This window comes from Colias philodice, chromosome 12 (genome assembly GCF_061535455.1).
Source record: "Colias philodice isolate Cphi_HAF_F1 chromosome 12, ilColPhil1 Martin Lab GWU primary, whole genome shotgun sequence".
NCBI lineage: Eukaryota > Metazoa > Arthropoda > Insecta > Lepidoptera > Pieridae > Colias > Colias philodice.
The window spans coordinates 4,257,729-4,282,728 of NC_143097.1; the positions used below are offsets into that span (position 1 = coordinate 4,257,729).

Here is a 25,000-nt window from a genome sequence, read left to right on the forward strand (position 1 = left end):
GAAGACTGATCATTTACATTAGATAAACTTTGATACTAAATATGTAGGTGAAAAAAAAACTGGCACTAAAATTTTATTAGTTATTTTCATCCTTAGATAATTTAGACATCATGGCAGTAACACAATGGCCTTATTTTTTAGTAGTTTCGGGAATTTATGCATAATTTATTGGCAACACTTGTTTTACTTCTAAATACGATTTACGAACGAATCGTCACGAAGATAAAGAATTTATTTGTGATCATATAAACATATTTGTTAGTTTTAGCTATAGAAAACACCTAATAACAGTTTGGTGTTTATAATAAAAGTGCGCTTTAATATAGTGTTGTGTTGGATAAGTGTTTATATTGTTTTGTTGTGACAATATTGTGTGGAAAATCAATGAGATCCTGTATGGAGCAGCTGCTACAATATGTGCAGTGTTGATTACGAATGACATCTGACGTGAAACAAAAAGAAAATAGTACGAAGGAACTGCTAACGTAAAAGGTAAATCATATTGAAAGTAAATGGCTTTCATAACTTTCTGGGGAAATCAATCTAGGACGTATGCTAAAATCGCCCTTCACTAGAAGTATTGCAATAAATCAAGGAAAATGTTAAAAATATGACCTCCAACTACATCTTCCTATTTGTTTTCGACGAAATATGCTTCAGTGAAATTCGAAACAAAGTATATTAATTGATAAGGAATCTCGATTGTTCTAGTTATCAAGTAGGTGAAGTGAAATGGTTCATAAAGAAATAATCAGTCTATAATTTAAGAAATTATAAGAACACATAGAATCATACCAAGTACCTACATTAAATTTTATGAATGTAACAATGAAACATGAAAGTGTGTTAGCACAGTTGTTATTTTGTTTATATTGGTGTAATGACCTTGTTATTTGTTTCAATTTATAACTTTATACTCGTTGCTCAGAGGAGCTAAATTGCACACTTTTATAATATAGTAGTACCTCTTTGATGCATTCATATCTGCTATATTATTAAGATGTTGATAAATTGGTGAAACAAATAATTGCAATAAATCTAGAAGAAACATCACAATAAAATATATAAGTACCTATTATAGAAGAAATATCATTACAATGTGCACACACTTATTAAATAAAAAATACTCCTATTTTTTAATCTCTAGAACTTGATTTTATAATAGCACACATTCATAAACTGACCTTAAAGCCATATAGAAGCACTTCATATAATTATGAGAGCTTCACAAAAACAAGTTTATAAATTGCCACTTTATATGACATTTATATGCAGCCAAAGCATGTGTGTAACTTTAAGATGTGAAATTTGTAAATGGTGGTTTTCCATTAATTATTGGGGTAAAAGTATCTGAAGTTGTGGTGGCTTTTTGTTATTAATAAATTAATAAAAAAAAACTGTTTAATTTTATTAAATTTTAAAATTGTATACCTATTAATTAAACACAAATTTCTCTTAGCTAGAATTTCTATGTTATTTCCATAGACTGATATTTTCCTTATACATACAAATTCATTATGTTGTCCTGTAACAGGACTAGACACAAGGTTTGTGAAACCTTGAGTAGTTTGCATAATCTAGGTTAGTAAGTACATATTATAATTTTTTTTTTATATTAAATTTTATTATAATTACTTACTAGTTGTGATATAGTTTCCGTGACTGTGTCTGTCTACTTGGATTAAAATTCCAAAGGTGTTCGCTAAAAATAGTCAGTTCCCAGTAAATTGCAATGCTCGCCACCTATTCCATCTAATTAAAATATTTGAAGGGCTGTTCAAAAACCATGGGAAGTTTATTTGTTTGTCTCCTATATTTAATACAAGCATAAGGCAAAATAACACACAACAATAAGACTATATTACAGGTGCAATAAGCCATATCAAACTTTGTACCTTATCAGCTTATCAAAAGATTTATTTTACGAAATGGCTTATTGTGTTCATAATACAATTTTGTATTGTGAGAAATGATTAATCTATTTGGCACTGCAATTCGTAAATTCAGAATATATTTATAATTTCAAATTTTATTTTTTTCAGTCGGTATTCAAAATGTTGATTGTTCAAATAAAAGTATGTGTTTGCATTGTGACATCAATTCTGAGTAAAATACTTTGTTTAACCCTTAATTACTCGCGTCCATACAGTTACACTTACGCTCGCGTGGGGTATATTTAACCCCAATTTTAAAGGTACAATAAAACATATTTTTAATGACATACTTTTATTTTTATTATAAAAATTAGAAAGAGACAACATTGTTCTAAATTATAATACTATCTTCAATCAATATAAATATAATAAACTTTTAAAGATGAAACTTTAAATTTAGGACCTTTTTATTCAATACATTTATCACATATCATAGTGGAATGGTCGTGACAAACTTGCTGGTGGAATTTGGCACACATAAATTTTATTTTTTTATCCTTTGACCTTGGACAGATACGGCACTTTTTATAAGTTGTCGATGGACCACCTCTGGAAGTGGGGCTAGGATCCTGAACTTGAGCATTTTTTTAGCCGTTTTTGTATGGCCCTAGGCAGTGTGGTAAATATAACCATAGGCCATCTTTTTGTTCGTCTGCCGACGTTATAGTTAGCACACATTTGGTTGAGTTGTGGTCACTCTGGATCACGTCCTCGTCTACCTCATCTTCATCGGAACTATGTATGATGCTTTCTTCATCGTCTTCCAAACGCTCAACAATCTGGTAGTCAGAAAGACGCTTACTTGTCATTTTAGGCGTTCTAACCTAAAACAAATAAACATAAAACAAAGATAAGTAAAAAACGAACCATTTAGTATATGAACTGCACATTATAAAATAAAAATACACATACTCACTCGTCCAAAAAAGTTGCACGAATACTCGCGTGGGGCAATATATACCCCAGACGCGATCTCCTGACACAACCACACGACATGGAGCGGCGCTCGCGAGTGATTCACGGCAGGGGAAGGTATTTAGGCAGCTACTAAGAAAGACACGCAGGTAGCTTTAAAAATGGCGGAGATACGACGCTTCAAATACGCCGTGGGGTTAGATATACCCCACGCGAGTAATTAAGGGTAAAAATTTTTGGGCTGCATGCTTTGTCCAATGCAAAAATATTGCAAAGAAACAAATCTATGTATCTCTCACAGTCATCTGGTTGAATCTGCTATTTGATTGAATGACTACCACCTTCATTAAATGACGACATTTAATTGTTTTCCTAGGATGGCAGAACAAGTGATCAATGTGACGGCTCAGCCAATGTCTGAGCCTGTCCACAACATGTCGAAGGCTATATTTCTACAGACGACCACAGCACAGGCGATATCTGGAATCTTTGTGTGGACGGCCCTATTTATTACTTGCCAACAGGTAATCTTTTTTGTTCTATAAAATATAAAATGCTAATAATAATGATGGTTCTAAGTTTGTCATATTTTTTTGTGTTAGTGTAAACAATGTAAAAGTGTAAAATATAACAATGTTACTTTCAAGGTTATAAAATAAATTCTTCAAATTTAAATAGTATTAAATACTGAAAAAAAAATATATTTTTCAACTAAATTTAAAACAAGACAAAGTGAAAGTTTATTGCTAAATTTAGACTGAAGTTGCAGGATTTCTTTCAAAAATAATGTGAAAATAAATAAAAATAATTTGGAAAATCCAAAAGTGCACGCCTCATAATTTTTTTTTAATAATTATTTATTAATTATTATTTTTGTTTATTTAATAACAATTAAACCACATCGAATCAGACCCTGAAAAATGAAAGGGTTCTATTCCTGAGCATACTCAAGCGTAAGAGAAAAAAAAAGACTCGATTAGTAAAGTATTTCGGTCGCTATCGTGTTAACAAGAAAATCCTCCGCACATACAGACACACGGACGTCCAAGACAGAACTTTTTTAAACTGTTTTTTAACTAGTTTAAATAACAAAAATGACATCAAAAATATCATGAATGTTAAAAATAGTGTTTTTTCTTAATATGTGTGTGTATGTATTATCTTACAAGTGCAATGTATGATACATAAAGACATTTTAAGTTTGAAAAATCAGATGTTTTGCGCGAAGTGACAGTAGTACCCACCTCAACGCTTCGCTTATGAGGCGTGCAAAACATTCATTTTTTTATCTTAGAGAATTGAATAAAATTTTAAATGACTTCATTGATGATACTATAAACTTGTACACACTACACCATCATGACACATAGTATTGAATCATATAAATAAACCAATGTTTTCCTTTAGCTATCGACACTTACAGCATCATCATATTAAATATCTCTGATACAAAAATGAACTGCAACAATTTTACACACAAAAAAAAAACAATATAAAAAAATCTTTATTGTTACTAAAAATGTACCTAAAATTACAAAGCATACATACAGGTACCTGCAACATTTAATATTAACTATAATACATATTATATTGTATTTAAATTTTAAGTAAAACCAAATTTACTTTGTCACTTACATTGATACATGTTTTCCCGAAAAGTAGGTATAATATACCTACCGCAAAAACTAACTAAAAAAAATATACAGACAATCATAGTTAATATTTCGACGAAAAACAATTTATTTTTTGTCGAATATTGAATTATTTTGTGTAATCGTCCGTACAATACATAATTTGCTTACCTACACCGTCCAATTCTTTCCCACTGATGCTATTTTTCTATTCTATACAATAATATTACTAAACCGGTTTTCTACGAACGGCGATTTGTCGAATACTTGCTTCATAATTAGGTATTATGAGGGTATTATGCTTTCTAATGTGGACGTTGCCGCGTAATGGTTTTTATCGTAAGTTACCTGTAAAAATGCTTAGAGAAAATTTACGTTGCTAACACGCCAGTCACTGTTGTATTATAATGATTAGGAGTCAGATTACATTACCTTCATTAAATTTTACTTTCATCGGAATGACCTGTTCCGAGTAATAAACTAGAAATTTAAATACTTTATAACTTAATAATGATGAGGATTTAATTATTATTGTAATCTCACCTTAATATATAAATCTTTGTGTATAAATCTCGTGTCACAATGTTTGTCCTCAATGGACTCCTAAACCACTTAACCGATTATAATGAAATTCGCACACCATGTGCAGTTCGATCCAACTTGAGAGATAGGATAGTTTTTATGAAAAAAAACGTAAACATGTAGGTACCACGGGCGAAGCCGGGGCGAACCGCTAGTCTAATATATGTATACATATTCGTCTATTAGTAAATTTGATTATTTACTTAATTTTCTTTTAGTTTCAAATAAACACTTTTAATTAGACAAAATATGCCCAAAAATATATACATACTGCTATTAGGCTAAAAGGAAACAAAAGTAAATTATTTTTAGAGAATGTATTCGAGATAGAAAAGCTTTAAGCCTTAAATCAATTCAATAAAAATGACAAAAAATTATACGTCGATGTTTTTACAACAAGTTTCGTATAAAATACAGAAAATAGGTATCTTTTTCTACTTATAAATTATACTGGACTTATAACATGCTATGCTCCATTTATCCATCTCAAGCTTCTCATATTACCTACCTACGTTATGTGTTACAGCTGTGTTCGTGTGCAATTACTGCTACCATATCTAACATAGAAGAAAAATATTAGCATACGAAATAATTCTAATGTATGGATGCGAAAGTTTTTTTTGTTTGGTTGTTAGTTATAGCAATAATGTAGCAAAGGTTTACAATGATTAAAGGGGGTCGCTGAAGGATTATAAAGTAATTTGGGATATTTCTATTCATCGTAATGTCCTTTAGTCACGTAGTTTAATATAATACACGCTGAACTAGTAGAGAAACTCGATTTGATCCCTTTGGGATATGTCACATTAGGTACCGCGCTAGCAATTCCGGTCTATCTAGTTATGTAATAATTAATAAATTTCCTTTAGGATTTTCATTTTCTTTCCTATTTTAAAAGATAAGAAATGTTTGGAGTGCTAGGTCGTAGGTATTGAGTCCATTAAATTAAATTAAAGTATTGAAAAACTTGGCAGTTTATTTATAAGGTGAACTTCTTTTAGGTAAACTTCGCTCTATTTATATAGCGAATTTATATTCGCTCTATGTAAAATTACTTTTATGAAACTAGCCTTCTACCCTAAGTACCGTACCACAGTATAATCCACAAACTCTAGGAAAATTCATCAAATTTTCAAGTAAATCGTTTCGTTAAGAATAAGAACAGACTACATAATTCCAATATTAATGTTATTCATTATGAGCTAGCTTGGTTAAGACTTAAGTCGCCTTATAAATTGACTTAATCCAACCTTCAGAATCAGTTCTTACTGCAAAATCTGATTAATCGAGAAAATTCTGTTCACAAATAAAAATAAGTGTGAGAACTAAAAAACTGGCGTTCGCTTATCAAGGTCGTACGGTCTTGAATATATCGAATAAAGGACGAGAACCGATGTGGTTTGTCAACATAAACTAAAATAGACGACATAAAAAACTTAAGCAATGCTCATAGATCCATTCACCCGTGTCATTTTATCGAGATTCATAAATATCTAGGTGTTTTGTTTACAACTATGTATCTATTTTTAAATATGTTGTTAATTTACTTTTTTCTAATTTGTGAAACTCGTAATTCGCGTATTATAATATGTAAATAGATTCTACAATTCATATTTTTAACCCGTATCATATTGTTTATTAATCTTAAACGCAATAAGTTAATTTATTATGAAAAATAAACAAACTATACAAAATAGCCACGCGGTTTGATGTACTTATTTTCCATTTATATTAATTACAACAGTTACTCTACTTAATAGGTTTCTACACTGTTTGAAATACATAATTTGCTGGGTCATCAATTACATGCGATCGTTGACACTAACGTTACATTACACGCTAAGTAAATTGAGAAAATTAACTATCTACAATAAAAATACTTAGGTATATTAACCTATGTAGTTAACTATTTATAAATTATCACTTTAACTTTCGACAAAACTGAAACGCGCAGTCAAATTAGTTTGTTTACTAAATATAGGTAAAACTTAGGCGAAAAAGGATTCTCTTCACAACTTAAATTGACTTACAAATTCCATCTGGTAGGTACCTATAAAAGAACGCTAAGTCTTAATTAATAGAAAAGCAGTGATTTGAAATAACTTAAAAACAACACTATCTAAGAAATATGTTTAGTTCGCTAGTTATCCACGAAGCCAGCTTGTGTTGGTGAAATGGGGTGTCTTCCATTGAAAACCCTAATAACTTTAATACCATTTCATAATCCATTCCTTTCGCCAATCTACTCTATCAAAACCTTGACATATTAGCATTGACGGACATATTTACTGAAGGTAGCGTTTGCTATTTCAAAGAATTTTATTGGGAGCCTAAAAATTGCACGTCCAATTTACCAATTCGTTTTGCTATTCGAGAATCAAAGCTTCAATGCATGTCAGAATGTAACTTTTAGTCGGTTGTGATGGATGACCTCTAGTAACACGATCGTTTACACGAATAAAGTTTAAATCAATAAACTATGGTGTTTTTATTACGGACACGCCCATTAAGGACGGAGTAATGTGCCTATAGCATCAATTTTAAACAATATGCTAAACTGAACTTGAACTATAGCCAATCTTGAAACTTAAGTATAACCCGAAACTTCTCAAACTAAGGGTCCACTTAATTCATGTTATTACTGCTTTAAGTACGCTATAACCTAACACTTAAGAGGGTAGTATAAAAAATAATAATGTGAGAACAACATTATTAAAAAGCTTGCGGTCATTAGCCTTGAAAATTACTAAACATTATTCACAAAGCCTTTGCCCTTCAGTGTACAATTGTTTTAGGTGACAAAATGATAATTTTATTTCGTTAATGCTATTGTATTGTGAAATCTCATACAAATGTTTACACTCAGTATATATTATGATAGATATCGAGCTCTCATCTGGGCGAAATTGCCAATTTCACTCGTCGTAACCGCCGCGTTATCAAACTCCATCATTGTAGTGACATAACCACTCATAAAGTATCACTGCTAGTAGAGCGATAAAATCTATCCTTACGATTATTAAAAGTTAATTAATAATTATATTAAATCGTATTATTAATTACAAAAGAAGAGACATCACAGCCCATAAGGTAGTTAGAATATACAGGTTCTATGCCAGTAGAAAACCTTATTAAAATTATTCAAACATCTCAGTATTTCTTTACCAAATAGCTCGTGGTGATTAAATCGAAGTTCATTTCCCGGGTCAATCAGTATGGGAAAAGTTCTCGGATCTTAAACGAGTGACAACTCGTGTGCTGGAAAAACTTGTGTAATAATAGACATAGTTGCCTAGTGTATCCAGTTTTTTATAAGATTTATCAAGAAGCTGATCTTACGGTTGAGCGTTTTGTTACAAAAGCGTCATACCACAATGTACACAGAATGCTACTGAATATAGTTGTAGGGGAATACCGCATAAATAAACAAGCACAACATTACATCACAATTATATTTCTTTTTAATTGTTCATACTTATTCTGGGATTAAGCTCTTAATTATTGAAATATCGGAAGTGTATTGCACGCCTCATAAGCGAAGCGTTGAGGTGGGTACTACTGTCACTTCGCGCAAAACATCTGATTTTTCAAACTTAGGGTGCACTCACACACATCAGTCACCGTCACGGCACGTCACCGGACAGGATTAAAAAAAAATATGTATCAATAGTTCTAGTATGACTCTGTTCCCACACGACAGTCGCCGGCACGAAATCTATCAGTGACGTCACCGGTCAGGCACGTCAAATAATCTTTCCATACATGTATCATACTTTTATCCCCACTCACCCGGTACCGTCACGTCTCAGTTCAGTCAGCGTCGTGCTACCGTCAATAATTGCTACATGTTCTCTAGCGTGACACACGTCTAATCACTGACTAACCTGATGTATGTGTTCAATGATTCAGTCAAACCGGCGACGTGACTGACGGACAACATGACGGTGACTGGTGTTTGTGGATACGTACACAAACCGTCACCGATCAGTCATCGGTGCCGTGACGGTGACTGATGTGTGTGAGTGCACCCTTAAAATGTCTTTATGTATCATACATTGCACTTGTAAGATAATACATACACACACATATTAAGAAAAAACACTATTTTTAACATTCATGATTATTTGATGTCATTTTTGTTATTTAAACTAGTTAAAAAACAGTTTAAAAAAGTTCTGTCTTGGACGTCCGTGTGTCTGTATGTGCGGAGGATTTTCTTGTTAACACGATAGCGACCGAAATACTTTACTAATCGAGTCTTTTTTAGGGTTCCGTAGCCAAAATGGCAAAAACGGAACCCTTATAGTTTCGTCATGTCCGTCTGTCCGTCTGTCCGTCTGTCCGTCTGTCACAGCCGATTTACTCGGAAACTATAAGTACTACAGTGATGAAATTTGATGGGAATATGTGTTGTATGAACCGCTACAAAAATATGACACTAAATAGTAAAAAAAAGAATTGGGGGTGGGGCCCCCCATACATGTAACTGAGGGATGAAATTTTTTTTTTCGATGTACATACCCGTGTGGGGTATCAATGGAAAGGTCTTTTAAAATGATATAAAGTTTTCTAAAAAACATTTTTCTTAAAGTGAACGGTTTTTGAGATATCAGCTCTCAAAGTCGTAAAAAGTATGTCCCCCCCCCTCTATTTTTATAACTACGGGGTATAAAATTCTAAAAAAAATAGAGGTGATGCATGCTAATTAACTCTTTCAACGATTTTTGGTTTGATCAAAGTATCTCTTATAGTTTTTGAGATAGGTTGATTTAACTGTAATTTATTATATTTGCTGCTACGGAACCCTTTGTGCGCGAGCCCGACTCGCACTTGGCCGGTTTTATTTTCTCTTACGCTTGAGTATGCTCAGGAATAGAACCCTTTCATTTTTCAGGGTCTGATTCGATGTGGTTTAATTGTTATTAAATAAACAAAAATAATAATTAATAAATAATTATTATTTAAAAAAAATTATGAGGCGTGCACTTTTGGATTTTCCAAATTATTTATTGACTATACGATGTTGTTCCTATCGTCTGTGATCTCAGAAATAGAACTATACCATTACTTTTAAATACATTATGTAGTAGTACCAGAAATTAGAAAACAGAAGCTCAAATCTTTGTGTTACTGGAGCACGCTTTGTGTGAAGATGATTGATGGTGGTTTCTGTACTCTCTATTTTGTGATTACGGTACCTACTACCTACTGAGACAATTGTTTCATTGCTCTCTGATCAATGGTGTATCTATAAGGTTACCTATTTATGTTAAAGAAAGTGAAAAAAGAACCAATAGTAGGTAATGAGTAGATATAAGCTCTAAACAATCTACTTTTGTATTCATTTTGTTTGTTAGAATGTTTACTAGTACGAATAGTATGTAGAATTGTGGCAATGTAAATTTTTAATCTCGTAAAAGTTGGATAAGTTTAAAAAAAGGTTTTTCATTAAAAATAGTTACTTAAATTAATTTATTCTTATCGCGCACTCCACATAGGTAATACCTATTTGTACGGTTTGTTAAATTCTATAACTGCTAATAACGTTTCGTATTGATTTTATATACCATTGTTAATTGTAAAGCACTTGACCTTGTAATCATCCATAGTTATTAGCGAATAATTTTCTAAACGCTTTGTTATGCAGTTATTAATTATGTTCTGAGATTAGCAATTAATAATTATTAATTATCAATCATTATGATAATTTGATGCAATAATAATTACACTAATGCACATTTTTATAGAGCAATATTTATTGAGTGCATTTTAACCAAACTGGAGATCGATTTTCTGTGAAGTGATGAATCCAATTTTTTATTCACATGAAATTTGTTATATAAAGATATACCTACGTTTTACCACAAAAAGCTACAACAATATAGATATTGTGTATGTGTATGTCTATATAAAGTTTATTTTCGCAAAGTAATCATAATAAAATAAATTAAATATTGTAGTGAAAGGCCAGTATCAATTTAATTGAAGGTATGACGTTATGATGTCCAATAAATGACGAAATACTGACAGCAGAAGAATTTTCGGTATTCATAACACCTGACAAAGCACCTATTGCTTTAAAAATTTACCGATTTGAATAGAACTATCTTTGGGGAAGGGAAGTACTATCTTTTTTCTACAAAGTTAGAGTAAAAAATAAGAACTCTATTTAATATAACCTGGTTTCTGAAATGTTTGGTTATTTTTATCAGTAGTATACAGTTATAATAATTATTTGTATTTATAGCTATTAAGAGTATGCAATATGTATCAGGCTGATAACAAATGCTACTATAAACATTTGCAATTAATTTTCATTACAGTTTTCCTTTTATCCGCTTTGAATAAGGGCAATGTGCAGAAATTATTACCAACGTTACGTCTAATACTCAAAGGTTATAATAATTTCTTACTTCATAACATACAAAGAAACTAAATCTCGCTCTAACGATATATTGTATAGCCGAAATGGCATTCATAAAAATGTCTTTGTTCAAGTAAACGAAACAGACTATCACTATATACATTGCTTTCCATTGCAGATTTACCAACACCTGCGCTGGTACACGAACCCCTCGGAGCAGCGATGGATTGTGCGCATATTGTTCATTGTGCCCATATACGGTTGCTACAGCTGGATTTCGCTATTGTTCTTCATGGGAGACTCGTATTATGTGTATTTCTTCACAGTCAGGGATTGTTATGAAGGTATGGTCTCATTGAAATTCCCTTAACGTTCTAACTAGTGGAATGAACTGCTTTATAATGTACCTTTTTTAATAAGTACACGTCTACATAGACTGTAAAACTTTATAAATATTTTTGGTATATTTTATATGCAATAAATTACATTAATTCATGCACCGTCGTTTGAGAATTGAATTTCCGCCTAGTCGTAATGAAGTCTAGAATAATCCAGTATTCATGACTTAAGTAACCTCACGATCGAACTTTTTCTATCCTTAAACTATATGAATATCAGAAATATAATTAATTCCTTGAAATTTATGTATTAACAGATCGACACTCACACATGCATTCATAGTAGGGATGTAACGATACATGATTTTGCCGATACGATACCGATACCGATATTTGTAGTAATGTATCGGCGATACCGATACCGATACCGATATCGATGGCTTGGTAGAAAAATAAATAGTGAATTATGCATAAAAAGTTACCAACATTTAACAGAGACAACTGTTAATCGTATTCTTTTAAATAAAAATGCCAAATCAAAAAACAACAAAACCATTTATTTTAGTATTATTATTTTACGAAGTCATTTAAACTTTAAGTCATACACATACAATCAGTACCTAATAAAAGTTTACTATAATTGGTAGAGTTTTTTCAGAAAACAATCTCAAATCAACAACCTCCCGCATCGTTCATTGGGCGCGGATTTTTGAATTATTTGATATCAAAAAAATTGGTTGTTTGTAAAGTAGGTTTACGATCGAGATGTTTACGTGATAACATAATGCAGTGGCAGCGCTCGAGATGAAACGGGAGATCGGTCCGTCTCTCTCTCGTTATACCTGCGATCGCGCTCGTGAGGTTTTGGTGTAACACAAGTTTATGAACATGTCACCCGACTAAAACGATTTTAAAAACGTTATCACGTTAAAAATTAAAAAAATTCAAAATTATTTATTTCTTTCCTTTACATAAACAAATTTGTGATTGGAACACTCCTAGTAAGCAAATAAAATGCTTGTGTCAGGAGGTTCCGCTCTTCCTTAACACTATTACAGAAACAGAAATAAAACAATATGAATGAATACAATGCAAAAACATAAAAGAAAAGAAAGAATTTAATAAAAAAATATCGGTATCGGCTGATTTATTATCGGCGATACCGATATATCGGCTTGCCGATATATCGGTATCGGTATCGGTATCGTTACATCCCTAATTCATAGTGTTATTTGTTAATGCGAAATCTTGTATGTGTGTGTAGTGTATGTCTGTGTAGGAATATAATATTAAAATGCGGTAAAAAGTCTTTAATTTCTAAAATGTGGTAAATCTTTAAATATATCAGTGATTGTGGAAAATCGAGGTACTTATTTCCTGTTTATAGCTTGTCAATGCTAAGCGATTATAAAATAAATCGAAACAAAACAACTTTTTAACATCATGGTCTTGTTATACGAAAGTCCAAAATCAACGAAGGTTTACCACTTTTGCTTATATCTCTAAAGTACCCATTTTTCTTAGGTAGTGTTTTTTAAGAGATTCGCTTTCCATAGATTGACTCATACACACACGTTTTCTGTCGTAAACTACTTCGATCCTCGTTCATTTTTCCATGTGAAAGATTTACGTAAAACGTGACTATTGCATTAAAATGTACATTAATGTAATTGCAGTATTAAGGAAATAGATGACTATAATTGCCTATAATAATAATTAAGCTATTATAATTCTAATGCATTTCCTTTTGAACGTACCTACTGTATCTTGTTTGTTTGTCCTCACTCTATTTGAGGTTATCGCGCCTTTTTAGCTCATGCAAATGGTTTTTGTTCTTGACCTTTAAAGGTGCTGTAGGAGAAAATAAAGCACGTTAACGAGATGAGTTCTTTAACTAAGCCAGTTTCATAAGCCTTTCAATGGTAAAGTTTTTTTTTTGACTTGTTGGAAATCACAATGGCAGTGGAAGTTTAAATAAAAGTGCAAATGGACTGCATCACAGCACAGTTCCGAGAGTTGATTATAAGTTATTATATGACCTAACCAGGTATATGGATCATATATTGGATCACGTATTGGATTTCCAAAATGAACTAATCCAACGTTGCTCTGATTTGCTCTTGCACTAAAATATCCGAACGAGGTCGCTGTATTTATACATGGTTATTTATAAGTAGAAATAAGCTTGCACGGTACTGATAATGCATATTTCGAATTACCAAATGGTATTAGATGCATTGATTGCGTTCGTTTTCCTTTTGCATTTGTACGTAATTTATTAATATTGAAATTTACATCTGGTAATTCGGATACGCATATAGATTGGTTTTAAATTAATGTTTCTAATACACGTTGATGTATTTAGATTATTTTGTGAGTGCAACATTTCTGTTTAAAACTATTCTGGAGTAGTGCAATTGCATGTTAGCGTTTCTCTATCGTATTTCTACAATAAGCCGTAAAACAGTAAATTGCTCGTTAAAGATGAAAATAAAAATGCACAATACAATAATAAAGTAACCTAGTTTTCGCCAGCATTCAATTCGCTAGAGTTCAATCTATTTAAGGTACAATCGACTTTTAGGGGCTCATAATGATTTCCGTATCTATTCCATTAGTTAAGTGTTGCACAAAACAGTAATTTAATTACCTGTAATGGCGTTGCGTTCCGTTAGCAGCTGTACTTCACTTTTTCTAATGAATATAAATTGCAGACATACACAGTGATGTGTAACCTCATTTTATGTAATCACGGATATTAAGGGGGCGCATAAAGCAAAATAACCAATCTTCTATTAGATGATACGTGTAATATGCAAGACCAAATCTAAAAAATAAAATATATATCAAACTAGATGATATGTTCAACGATTCTGTTTAATCAAAAACATAAAATATTAAAATTTACTCGATAAAAAAAAATCACCAAGTTAGCTCTAATTTTCACACTTTTACGTTTTCTACTTGACATGGTAATACTTATTATGATTTTTTTTTCATAAACAATTATATTAAAACATTTGCAAGATATTTGTCAGAGCATTTTGTGTAATTATTTTTAGTTTTGGTTTTATCTGCGATAAACCACTTTTATCGTGACAAAATCAAACGTTTATCTCGAGAAAAAAAGAGCGCCAAAAGTGGTTTATCGCAGATAAAACCAAAACTAAAAGTAATTACACAAAATGCTCTGACAAATATCTTGCAAATGTTTTAATATAATTGTTTATGAAAAAAAAAATCATAATAAGTATTACCATGTCAAGTAGAAAACGTAAAAGTGTGAAAATTAGAGCTAACTTGGTGATTTTTTTTATCGAGTAAATTTTAATATTTTCTGTTTTTGATTAAACAGAATCGTTGAACATATCATCTAGTTTGATATATATTTTATTTTTTAGATTTGGTCTTGCATATTACACGTATCATCTAATAGAAGATTGGTTATTTTGCTTTATGCGCCCCCTTAATGTAGGATCGTAGGCGAGTGGATTGGATAATATTATTAACGTTCGTGCGGTGTAAACTCGTATGTTTAACTCTATTAAATATTCTTCTTTTCACTTATCCGTATACCGCAATGTACAGTATTCTATCAAATCTGTCGAGTTTTATTACACATTGAATAAATTATCTGATCAGAGATAAAATCTGCCTTCCATTCCCGATGATGAAAAAGGTATAAAAGATTGGTCTAGACTAGACTAGACTAGACCGAGTCGAGCCTAGCTTGAAATTAGTTTTATCGAAATGTAACGTGCTTGCAATTTAAATTTTCTTTAGCCACCTAATTTATCCTATAACTATAGCTCCAGAACTCTGGCATAATTTGTCGGTATATTCTGATAGTATGTATAACCCACATTTCAGAAACTAGGAAAAGAGATGCCCTCATTGCATTGTAAACTACGGTGCAATAGTAGTATTTTATATTGTAACTATTGTCCGTAATTAGATTATATGTAGATTAAGACAAGGGTCAATGGACACTAATAGCGCCTAAGGAATATACCTAGTACCTACTTCTATAGACACTCCTGCGTTTTACACGCTAACAAGTGACAATGTCTTGTCTATATCATGCTATTGACGTTTCTTATTTCGAGCTTCGTTGCTCACTTTCACCTTCTCATTTCCACCACCACGTTAGCAAAGTGTTTGTCACGGTGTGAATCATTTAACCTTGCCCCAGTCAAGCAGAGATAAATGCTTTTCGTATGGCTTTTAGGAAAGCCGTTAGGTCTTCGAAATGTAATGATGTATTGAGAATGCCTTGATATATTCGAAGTCAATATTTGTAGCAACACAAATGTGGAAGTTGTATAATGTAAGATTTTAAATCTTAATTTGTTTTCTAAATATTGAAAAGTTGAAGGTAGTTGTAGGTTGGCCTTTAGGTACTTTACTGTTACATACATGGTTCACGTAAATAATAATTTTTAAACAGTTCTTGTCTTATTTATTTATTCTTAGTAATTGCATACATCGTAATACAATAAATTTTTGAGGATGTAACAAAATACAACTTGTTTATTGCTATGTAAGAATAATTTCCAATAAAATTTAAATTCTCTTCACGTAAAGGACGAATATAAATCAACCGTTGCATCAAACGAAATTATATAACACCAATAATACATCCCGTTTGCAGCGTTCGTGATATACAGTTTCCTATCCCTCTGCTACGAGTACCTGGGCGGGGAGGGTAATATAATGTCGGAACTGCGGGGTCGACCGGTTCGGGCCTCTTGTGTTAATGGGACCTGCTGTCTCTCGGGCGCCACTTACACCATCGGCTTCCTGCGGTTCTGCAAACAAGCGACGCTGCAGTTCTGCCTGATCAAGCCGGTGTGCGCGTTCGTCATTATCTTCTTGCAGGTGAGATTTGGATTGTATTGTGTGTGTGTGGGTTTGTTACAGGAACAAAATGGGAGACGTTAGAAGATTAGAGATCCGGCTTAAACTTTAAGACTGACCGTTTAAGCAAACTGACCTTGATTTAAGTGTCGCAAAAGGCTAAATGGCATAAGTGGCATATTTCTAAAATAAGTTTCCAGGATTGCTCCTTGCCATTAAATTGGGTCTTTGAATCTTAAGCAAAACCTGATCTCTGTCATTCTTGGTAAGGTAGAAACAATAAGGTCATAAGCGTTTTAACTGAAATGATATTGGACTATGTAATTGAAGTAGAGCTGTTTCGAGCTAAAAATAAAAAATGTTCTCTATCTGCGGAGAAAATCTTTATTCGAAATTAGTAAAATTATAGATTGGGTAATCATATACGAGTATGAAAATTTGGATATAATAAACATAAAAATGGTTTAATTTATAAATCGGACACAATACTTTTCTATCACGATAAAACATTTCATTAGAGTTGGCAAACTCGTCGCCATATTCGACAACCTGATAATTAGACGATAAATCTTATCTTAATTATTCCTTGTAGATATGATAGTGTACAATGTACATGATTCACGACTGCGTAGTTTTTGTTATATTGAGTTTATGAAACTGCTAAATACAAAACATACGGGTAGTAGGAATGCTTATAATCTTCTTAAAGGTGTTACGAATTTCCTAGAAAGTTATAAACGTCAGACATATGGAATGATAAATACGTTAAGAACGTTCATACTGCATTTTACATACGATTAATACATAGAAACATAAGAAAAGAAAGCCAATAAGTAGATAATTCATATGATTAGATATTGACACATGTTGAAATTAACAAGAAGTAATTAGTAAAAATCTAGATGGTATTTCGATTATTTTTTGTTGCTCATCTTTATGATAGTGTCTGTATTTACAAATTTGAAATTCATGTTTTTTTCATACTTAAATCAAAATCACCCGTAATTTTAGTTTTCTATATTACGGTAGGATATTATGATAGCTTTGCCTAGCCTGCATTTCTTGTTCTTAATAGAGACAGAAGTCTGCTGAACCTGATAAAGCTCGATTTTTTTTTTAATTTGGCTAGGAGTATTTGTTGTATCTACTCAGACATCAGATTTTGAAGAAACCATGACACATACATCATTATTATCTATACGATAAAAATGAATCACCAAATGTATTGCTATTTGCTAAGCGTAAAAATCGAAAACGGCTCGACCAATTCGGCCAATGTGCGTTAACAAAATTAAAAAAAAAAACTCAATTAAGTCGAGTCGTTCTCGCGTTTTACGCTTAGCAACATTTGGCGATAGATTTTTATTATATATAGCTATACTAGCTGTTTCGGCAAACGTTCTGCCTTACTCTTATCACTGGGTTATGAAAAATAGATGTTGCCCGATTCTCAGACCTAACCAATATTCACACAAAATTTCATGGAAATTGACCAAGCCGTTTCGTAGGAGTTTAACTGCAAGCACCGCAACACGATAATTTTTTATAACAGATTGTTAATGAATCGTAACTATAAGTTAAACTGCAAACACCGCGATACGAGAATTTTATTATATTAATAGTTTTAATAAATCGTTATAATATTTCCCTTGCAGTCAGCTGGCCACTACCACGACGGTGATTGGTCGCCAAGCGGCGGGTACATCTACATAACCATAATATACAACTTCTCAGTGAGCTTGGCTCTATACGGGCTGTTTTTGTTCCTGGGAGCCACGAGGGAAATGCTCAAACCGTTTGACCCGGTGCTCAAGTTCTTCACCGTTAAATCTGTTATCTTCTTGTCGTTCTGGCAGGGTGAGTATTTCTTAATATGGACATGTGTTTATTTCTGAAGAATGAATTAGAAAGTATGGAAAGGTGTTAAAACTAAAAAAAAAATTGAGCGTGTGTGCCGAGCACACGTGTCAGAAGTGAAACTTCTTTGCCAACATTTAAGATGCCCAAATCGTCGGGTATCTGGTCGTACTCTATGGCGTGACGGTATTCCCATGACGCGATATTTAAATTTTACTCTCAACGCGCGTAGAGAAGTTTCACTTCAAAATGGAATAAATATAAGACGCAGAATATTGAATTTTTATCTATGTAATTGATGTTCTTTGAATTAATTAAATGAACTTTCAAATATCATGCGACATACATAATCTTAAAAAATCAATGGATGTCAATACAAGTGTCGTCTACATTATTTTTATTATGTGAACACTGCTTTCGTCATGTATTTGTAAACAGGTGGTTTCTATGGAACAAATAACAATGTGATCGTTTAATGCGAAATTGTATACGAATAATGAATGCTGTTTTGAAATACAGATTATTATCATTAATATTTACTTATTTTTGTTAAAAGATTACAATATTTTTGTTGTTAGTATAAAAAGCTTTCAAATATTGAAAAAATCAGATCAGATTTAATTGTTAATTTAGCAATTCTGACCGTAAGTTGGCCAATGTAATTTTAATTAAACTGAGGAATAATCAATTAATGGATCTTAATGTTATCGCTTATTCGCTATTTGCAAAATGTCCGCTTAAAATTCGTCTTCAATTTCTAATAGTAGGGGAGCCCAGGATGCTAAATGTGGATTTACTCGAGCGTCACGGGAACCTATTAGAATTGGTAGATTAGACCATAGCGAGAAAAAAAGGTCCTATAATGTTTTCACTTTTAGCGGTGGGGAAGGGTTTTTTGATTTTTTTTAATTTAAAAAAGAAAAAAATTGGCTTGGAAATACTCAAGCGCGTTAGATATTGATATTTTGCATGCTCCAGGACGTCACTGAAAAAAAGTATACGTTAATCTGACGATTTAAGTGGCGATTTAATCGCTATGAAGAAAGGGTAAAAAATTAAAGTAATATTATTCGAGCGCGTCAGATTAATATATGGGGGGGTTAATTACAATATAAGAAGTCCCCATTTCGCTAATCTGACGATTCGAGCTCAACCTTAGGGAATTATGGATTATTCAAATTTTCCAGCGGGGCCCCTGAGCGCACCCACCAACCATAACTGCTCATATTGACTAGAGGTACTAATGAATAGCTAAGGTACCGTCCCTTATAGTAATCTGACGCGCTCGAGTAAATCCCAAAATCCCCTCTTGGCCTCCCCTACTATAACAGTTTACATTTCCAAACAACCATTTTGAAAATGTTATAGATTATAGAATATCGCGAAATTGGTAATATAATGCAACCTTTCGAAATAACTAGCTGGTTTCGCAACTTCTGTATATGCTCTGTATATCTTTTCCCAGATAAAATGTCAAATAAACTCAAAACTCAATCATTTATTCATACAATTTCCCTCATCACCGATTTTTGAACCGTCAAAAAATGTGTATCATACATTATATTTACATTATGACAATAATTAATTAAAATCTGATCCTTTGCTTGCTCTGATATAAAAAAAAAATTGAGCCCCGAACAACAATCGATCGGGCCACGATACAATAGATTTTCTATTGTGTCTGTGATTCCCTGTCCCCGCTTTCCCTGTCCCTGTGTCCCTTTGTTTGCTTAAATCTTTAAAACTACGCAACGGCTTTGATGCGGTTTTTTTAATAGATAGAGTTATTCAAGAGAAAGGTTTTAGTATATAGTTTATTACTTATTAGGTTTTAGACAAAGCGGGCGAAGCCGCGGGCGGTAAGCTAGTTTGTTATAAACCCATTATTCCAACATTCCAGGCGTAGGGCTCGCGATCCTCGAGAAAGCCGAGGTTATATCACCAATAATAGACGAGAACGGCATCCCCACCACCGCCGGTACAGTGTCCGCGGGGTACCAGAACTTCCTCATTTGCATCGAGATGGTCGCCGCAGCGGTTGCGTTGCGTTACGCGTTCCCCGCGGCGGTGTACGCGCACGCGCACCGCGACCCGCACAGATCGGTCACTATGCAGTCGATATCCAGCAGCCTTAAGGTACGTGACACGTGCGTTTGTAGGTACATGTATCGACACGTACGCTACGCGCACACATGCGTATTATACGGTACATATATACAGATACATATACGCGTATAGAAGTTCCAAGTGCGTTGAAAACACGGATACATAATATTATGTACACGCACACATACGCACGTGTGTAGATATGCAGCCACACGGTTTACACATGCGTATGGGTGTGGTTATGGAACCACGCGCGTCATTATGCTCCACACATACACGAATACATGTACACACACGCACCCGCGTATAAGTATGTAGACATGGGTGCATCAATAGGCACTCGTACACATGCGTGTAGAACTCTAGATATAGACACCGAACATGCAATTACAAGAAGCAAAAACACGCCTCCATATACACGCATACTTACGCTTATTTACTGATACGTATTCAAGTCCGTATAGTTTATACACACAAACACACACGTATAAATACGCACACATTTACACGTTCACGTACTAACCCGTAATCTCGCACACATACGTGTTAAAATACAATCATAAAAACACGCTTAGACGTATACACCGACACTTTTTTCCACATGTCCACATAAACACATACAATAATTATTTTTCGTTGTTGAGTTACATTAGTAAGGGGAATTATAGGGCACTGCTCATAGTCACACATATAACATACATAACATATATTTCATATAGCTCATAGTATTTCATGTAGGTAAAAATTGTAATACTAACACTAGAATAAGATTTTACTAATACTATATGGGCTATGTGACCTGAAATAAATGAATTTTATTTATTTATAGTCTACGACTGAAAGCAGATGCTTTACAAAATAAATTATGATTAATATTTGTCCCCACAGGAAACAATGAACCCGAAGGACATAATGACGGACGCGTTCCACAACTTCCACCCGCAGTACCAGCAGTACACGCAGTACAGCTCCGGTGAGTTATATGTATATGTGTGCACGTCTGTACGCTTGTCATGTTTCTTTTGCTAACGTTTTTTTGTTATTATCGTACTTTTGTACTGTAGGGTTGTTAGAGTTTAGTAGTGAGAGTTAGGATTTTGTCTTGATCATTTTTACTTTTTAATATCGTATGTATACGTATTTTAGGGTTGTTAGTGTAGTTAAATAAGGCTTAAGATCTTTTTGTTTTTGAAACTTTTTTGGTTAAAAAAAAATGAGGAAGTGAATAAGTATGGTAATTTATGTTATGCGGGTAATTATTAAAAGACATACTGGTTAGGATTGCCAGTTTTTAATTTAGTCATGTAATCTAGTCAAAGTGCAGACATTTTAACAATCAGCGATATTAGGCAGAATTTAGTCCATTGAATAAAAAGTCCTAGAGTGCGTGAGTTAGTAACGTAAGATGTTTCTTCGGAAACATGTCAAGAGTCCCTAGGTAATAAACATACTAAAACCCCGGGCCACTAGGAGGAGCCCCGGAGTGGGGGGAGGGGGGAAATGGGTCCATTTTTTCATTTTTCGCTTAAATCTCAAAAACGGTACATGTTAGAGAAAAACTATCAAGGAAAAGTTGAAAGGCCATAAAATTATCTACAAGTTGTACCTGAATCATTTTTTCCTATATCCTACCGTTTCTGAGTTATACGCAGTAAAACATGATTTTGGCTCAAACAATTTCCACATCAATCGATCAAAAAATATTTCTTTCTTCCAAAAAACTAAAATGTGCAACTTGTGACCGGTACTGATAGATTGCTCTTAATTAGGTCTATAATTGGTAAAATAAACACATTCCTCCATGGAAGCCTTTAGGAGGAATCGATTGTCAAAATATTATATTATGGTAGTTTGAGTTACTGAACTTGATCTTTTTATTTTTTTCTTCCAAAAAACTCAAAAGTGCAACTTGTGACCAGTACAAATAGATTGCTCATAATTAGGTCTATCATTGATAAAAATACCAGATTCCAGCACGGAGGCGTTTACGGGGAATTGAATTTTATTAGGGTAGTTACGATACTTGAACTTTTTATTTTTTTTTCTTCCAAAAAACTCAAAAGTGCAACTTGTGACCGGTACTGATAGATTGCTCTTAATTAGTTCTATAATTGGTAAAATAAACACATTCCTCCATGGAAGCCTTTAGGAGGAATCGATTGTCAAAATACTATATTAGGGTAGTTTGAGTTACTGAACTTTATCTTTTTATTTTTTTCTTCCAAAAAACTCAAATGTGCAACTTGTGACCAGTACTGATAGATTGCTCTTAATTAGTTCTATAATTGGTAAAATAAACACATTCCTCCATGGAAGCCTTTAGGAGGAATCGATTGTCAAAATATTATATTAGGGCAGTTTGAGTTACTGAACTTGATCTTTTTATTTTTTTCTTCCAAAAGACTCAAAAGTGCAACTTGTGACCGGTACAGATAGATTGCTCATAATAAGGTCTATCATTGATAAAAATACTTGATTCCACCACGGAGGTGTTTACGGGGAATTGAATTTTATTAGGGTAGATACGATACTTGAACTTTTTATTTTTTTTCTTCCTAAAAACTCAAAAGTGCAACTTGTGACCGGTACCGATAGATTGCTCATAATTAGGTCTATCATTGATAAAAAAAACCAGATTCCACCATGGAGGCGTTTAGGAGGTATTGAATTTTATTAGGGTAGTTGCGATACATGAACTTTTTAACTAACTACCCTAATAAAATTCAATTCCCCGTAAACGCCTCCATGGTGGAATCTGGTATTTTTATCAATGATAGACCTTATTATGAGCAATCTATTTGTACCGGTCACAAGTTGCACTTTTGAGTTTTTTGGAAGAAAAAAAATAAAAAGTTCATGTATCGTAACTACCCTGATAAAATTCGATTCCCCGTAAACGCCTCCGTGGTGGAATCTGGTATTTTTAGCAATGATAGACCTAATTATGAGTAATCTATCTGTACCGGTCACAAGTTGCACTTTTGAGTCTTTTGGAAGAAAAAAATAAAAAGATCAAGTTCAGTAACTCAAACTGCCCTAATATAATATTTTGACAATCGATTCCTCCTAAAGGCTTCCATGGAGGAATGTGTTTATTTTACCAATTATAGAACTAATTAAGAGCAATCTATCAGTACTGGTCACAAGTTGCACATTTGAGTTTTTTGGAAGAAAGAAATATTTTTTGATCGATTGATGTGGAAATTGTTTGAGCCAAAATCATGTTTTACTGCGTATAACTCAGAAACGGTATAGCTAGAGAGCTAGCGCAAAGCTACCTGTATGTATTTGACCAGACCTGGATTTTTGTGTGTTGATTCCCCTATACCTACTATACATGAGATGAGGAGTCACTAAGCCCAGAGTGGTGGACGAGCCGCGCGCTTAGGTAAGACAGGTGGAAATTTTTGGCGAACTTTGAAACCATTTGACCACGTCTGCCATTTTGATATTTGAAAATAGATTATTATTACTATCGGAAAATAACAATGGCAGACCATTATCACGCGGATAACATTCTGGCAGACACTTATGAAAGTGCTGAAAAAAATACAATTTTGAAAGTATTTGACCAGATCTGCCATTCATATATTTTATTTATTAGGGTCTTAAAAACTTATTTTCGAAACGGCAGACATTTTCATTGCGTACAGACTTCAGCAGACAACAAAAACTAGCTACTACATCGTCAGATCTATGCATACAGTAATATCTCTGTAGCTATTTTTTTTCCATATATATCAATATTATTCTCACTCTAGCCTATAGTATTTTTATTTTATATAGTTACTAGCATTCAAATAGTCTAGGTTTTATACCTGAGAGTAGGGATGTAACGATACCGATACCGATACCGATATATCGGCCGATATAATCGGCAAGCCGATATATCGGTATCGCCGATAATAAAACAACCGATACCGATATCAAACAATTCAAAAAACCGCGCCCCATGAACGATGCGGGAGGCCGCCCGCGCGTGCGCACTTTGTTTTCTGAAAAAACTCTACCAATAGTAATTATTAGGTACTGATTGTATGTGTATTACTTAAAGTTTAACTGACTTTTTAAAATAATAATACTAAAATAAATGGTTTTGTTGTTTTTTGATTTGGCATTTTTATTTAAAAGAATACGATTAACAGTTGAGTCTCTGTTAAATGTTGGTAACTTTTTATGCATAATTCACTATTTATTTTTCTACCAAGCCATCGATATCGGTATCGGTATCGGTATCGCCGATACATTACTACAAATATCGGTATCGGTATCGTATCGGCAAAATCATGTATCGTTACATCCCTACCTGAGAGGGCTCTTTTCGGTTCCCACTCTAACGGTTATTGCCAGATGTTTTCAGTACAGATTAGATACTAGCAGATACATCACTTCCATGCAAAAGTGAAAATTACTACG

General features: G+C 33.1%; 1 protein-coding gene across 2 annotated transcripts in view; it reads left to right on the forward strand.

Annotated features, from left to right (window-relative positions):
• Positions 1 to 159: 159 nt before the first annotated feature.
• The window catches only part of Tmep (Transmembrane endosomal protein), a 29,631-nt gene continuing 4,790 nt past the window's right edge, over positions 160 to 25,000 (forward strand). The window contains exons 1-7 of one of the 2 annotated variants that reach the window (XM_089701408.1): positions 160 to 492; positions 3,226 to 3,373; positions 11,605 to 11,770; positions 16,416 to 16,642; positions 18,277 to 18,478; positions 20,379 to 20,614; positions 21,473 to 21,557. In XM_089701408.1, the coding sequence (XP_089557534.1) occupies positions 3,227 to 3,373; positions 11,605 to 11,770; positions 16,416 to 16,642; positions 18,277 to 18,478; positions 20,379 to 20,614; positions 21,473 to 21,557 (1,063 nt within the window). In that variant the 5' untranslated portion in view covers positions 160 to 492; position 3,226. The remainder of the gene's footprint in view (positions 493 to 3,225; positions 3,374 to 11,604; positions 11,771 to 16,415; positions 16,643 to 18,276; positions 18,479 to 20,378; positions 20,615 to 21,472; positions 21,558 to 25,000) is intronic. The other variant, XM_089701406.1, reaches the window with a different exon arrangement.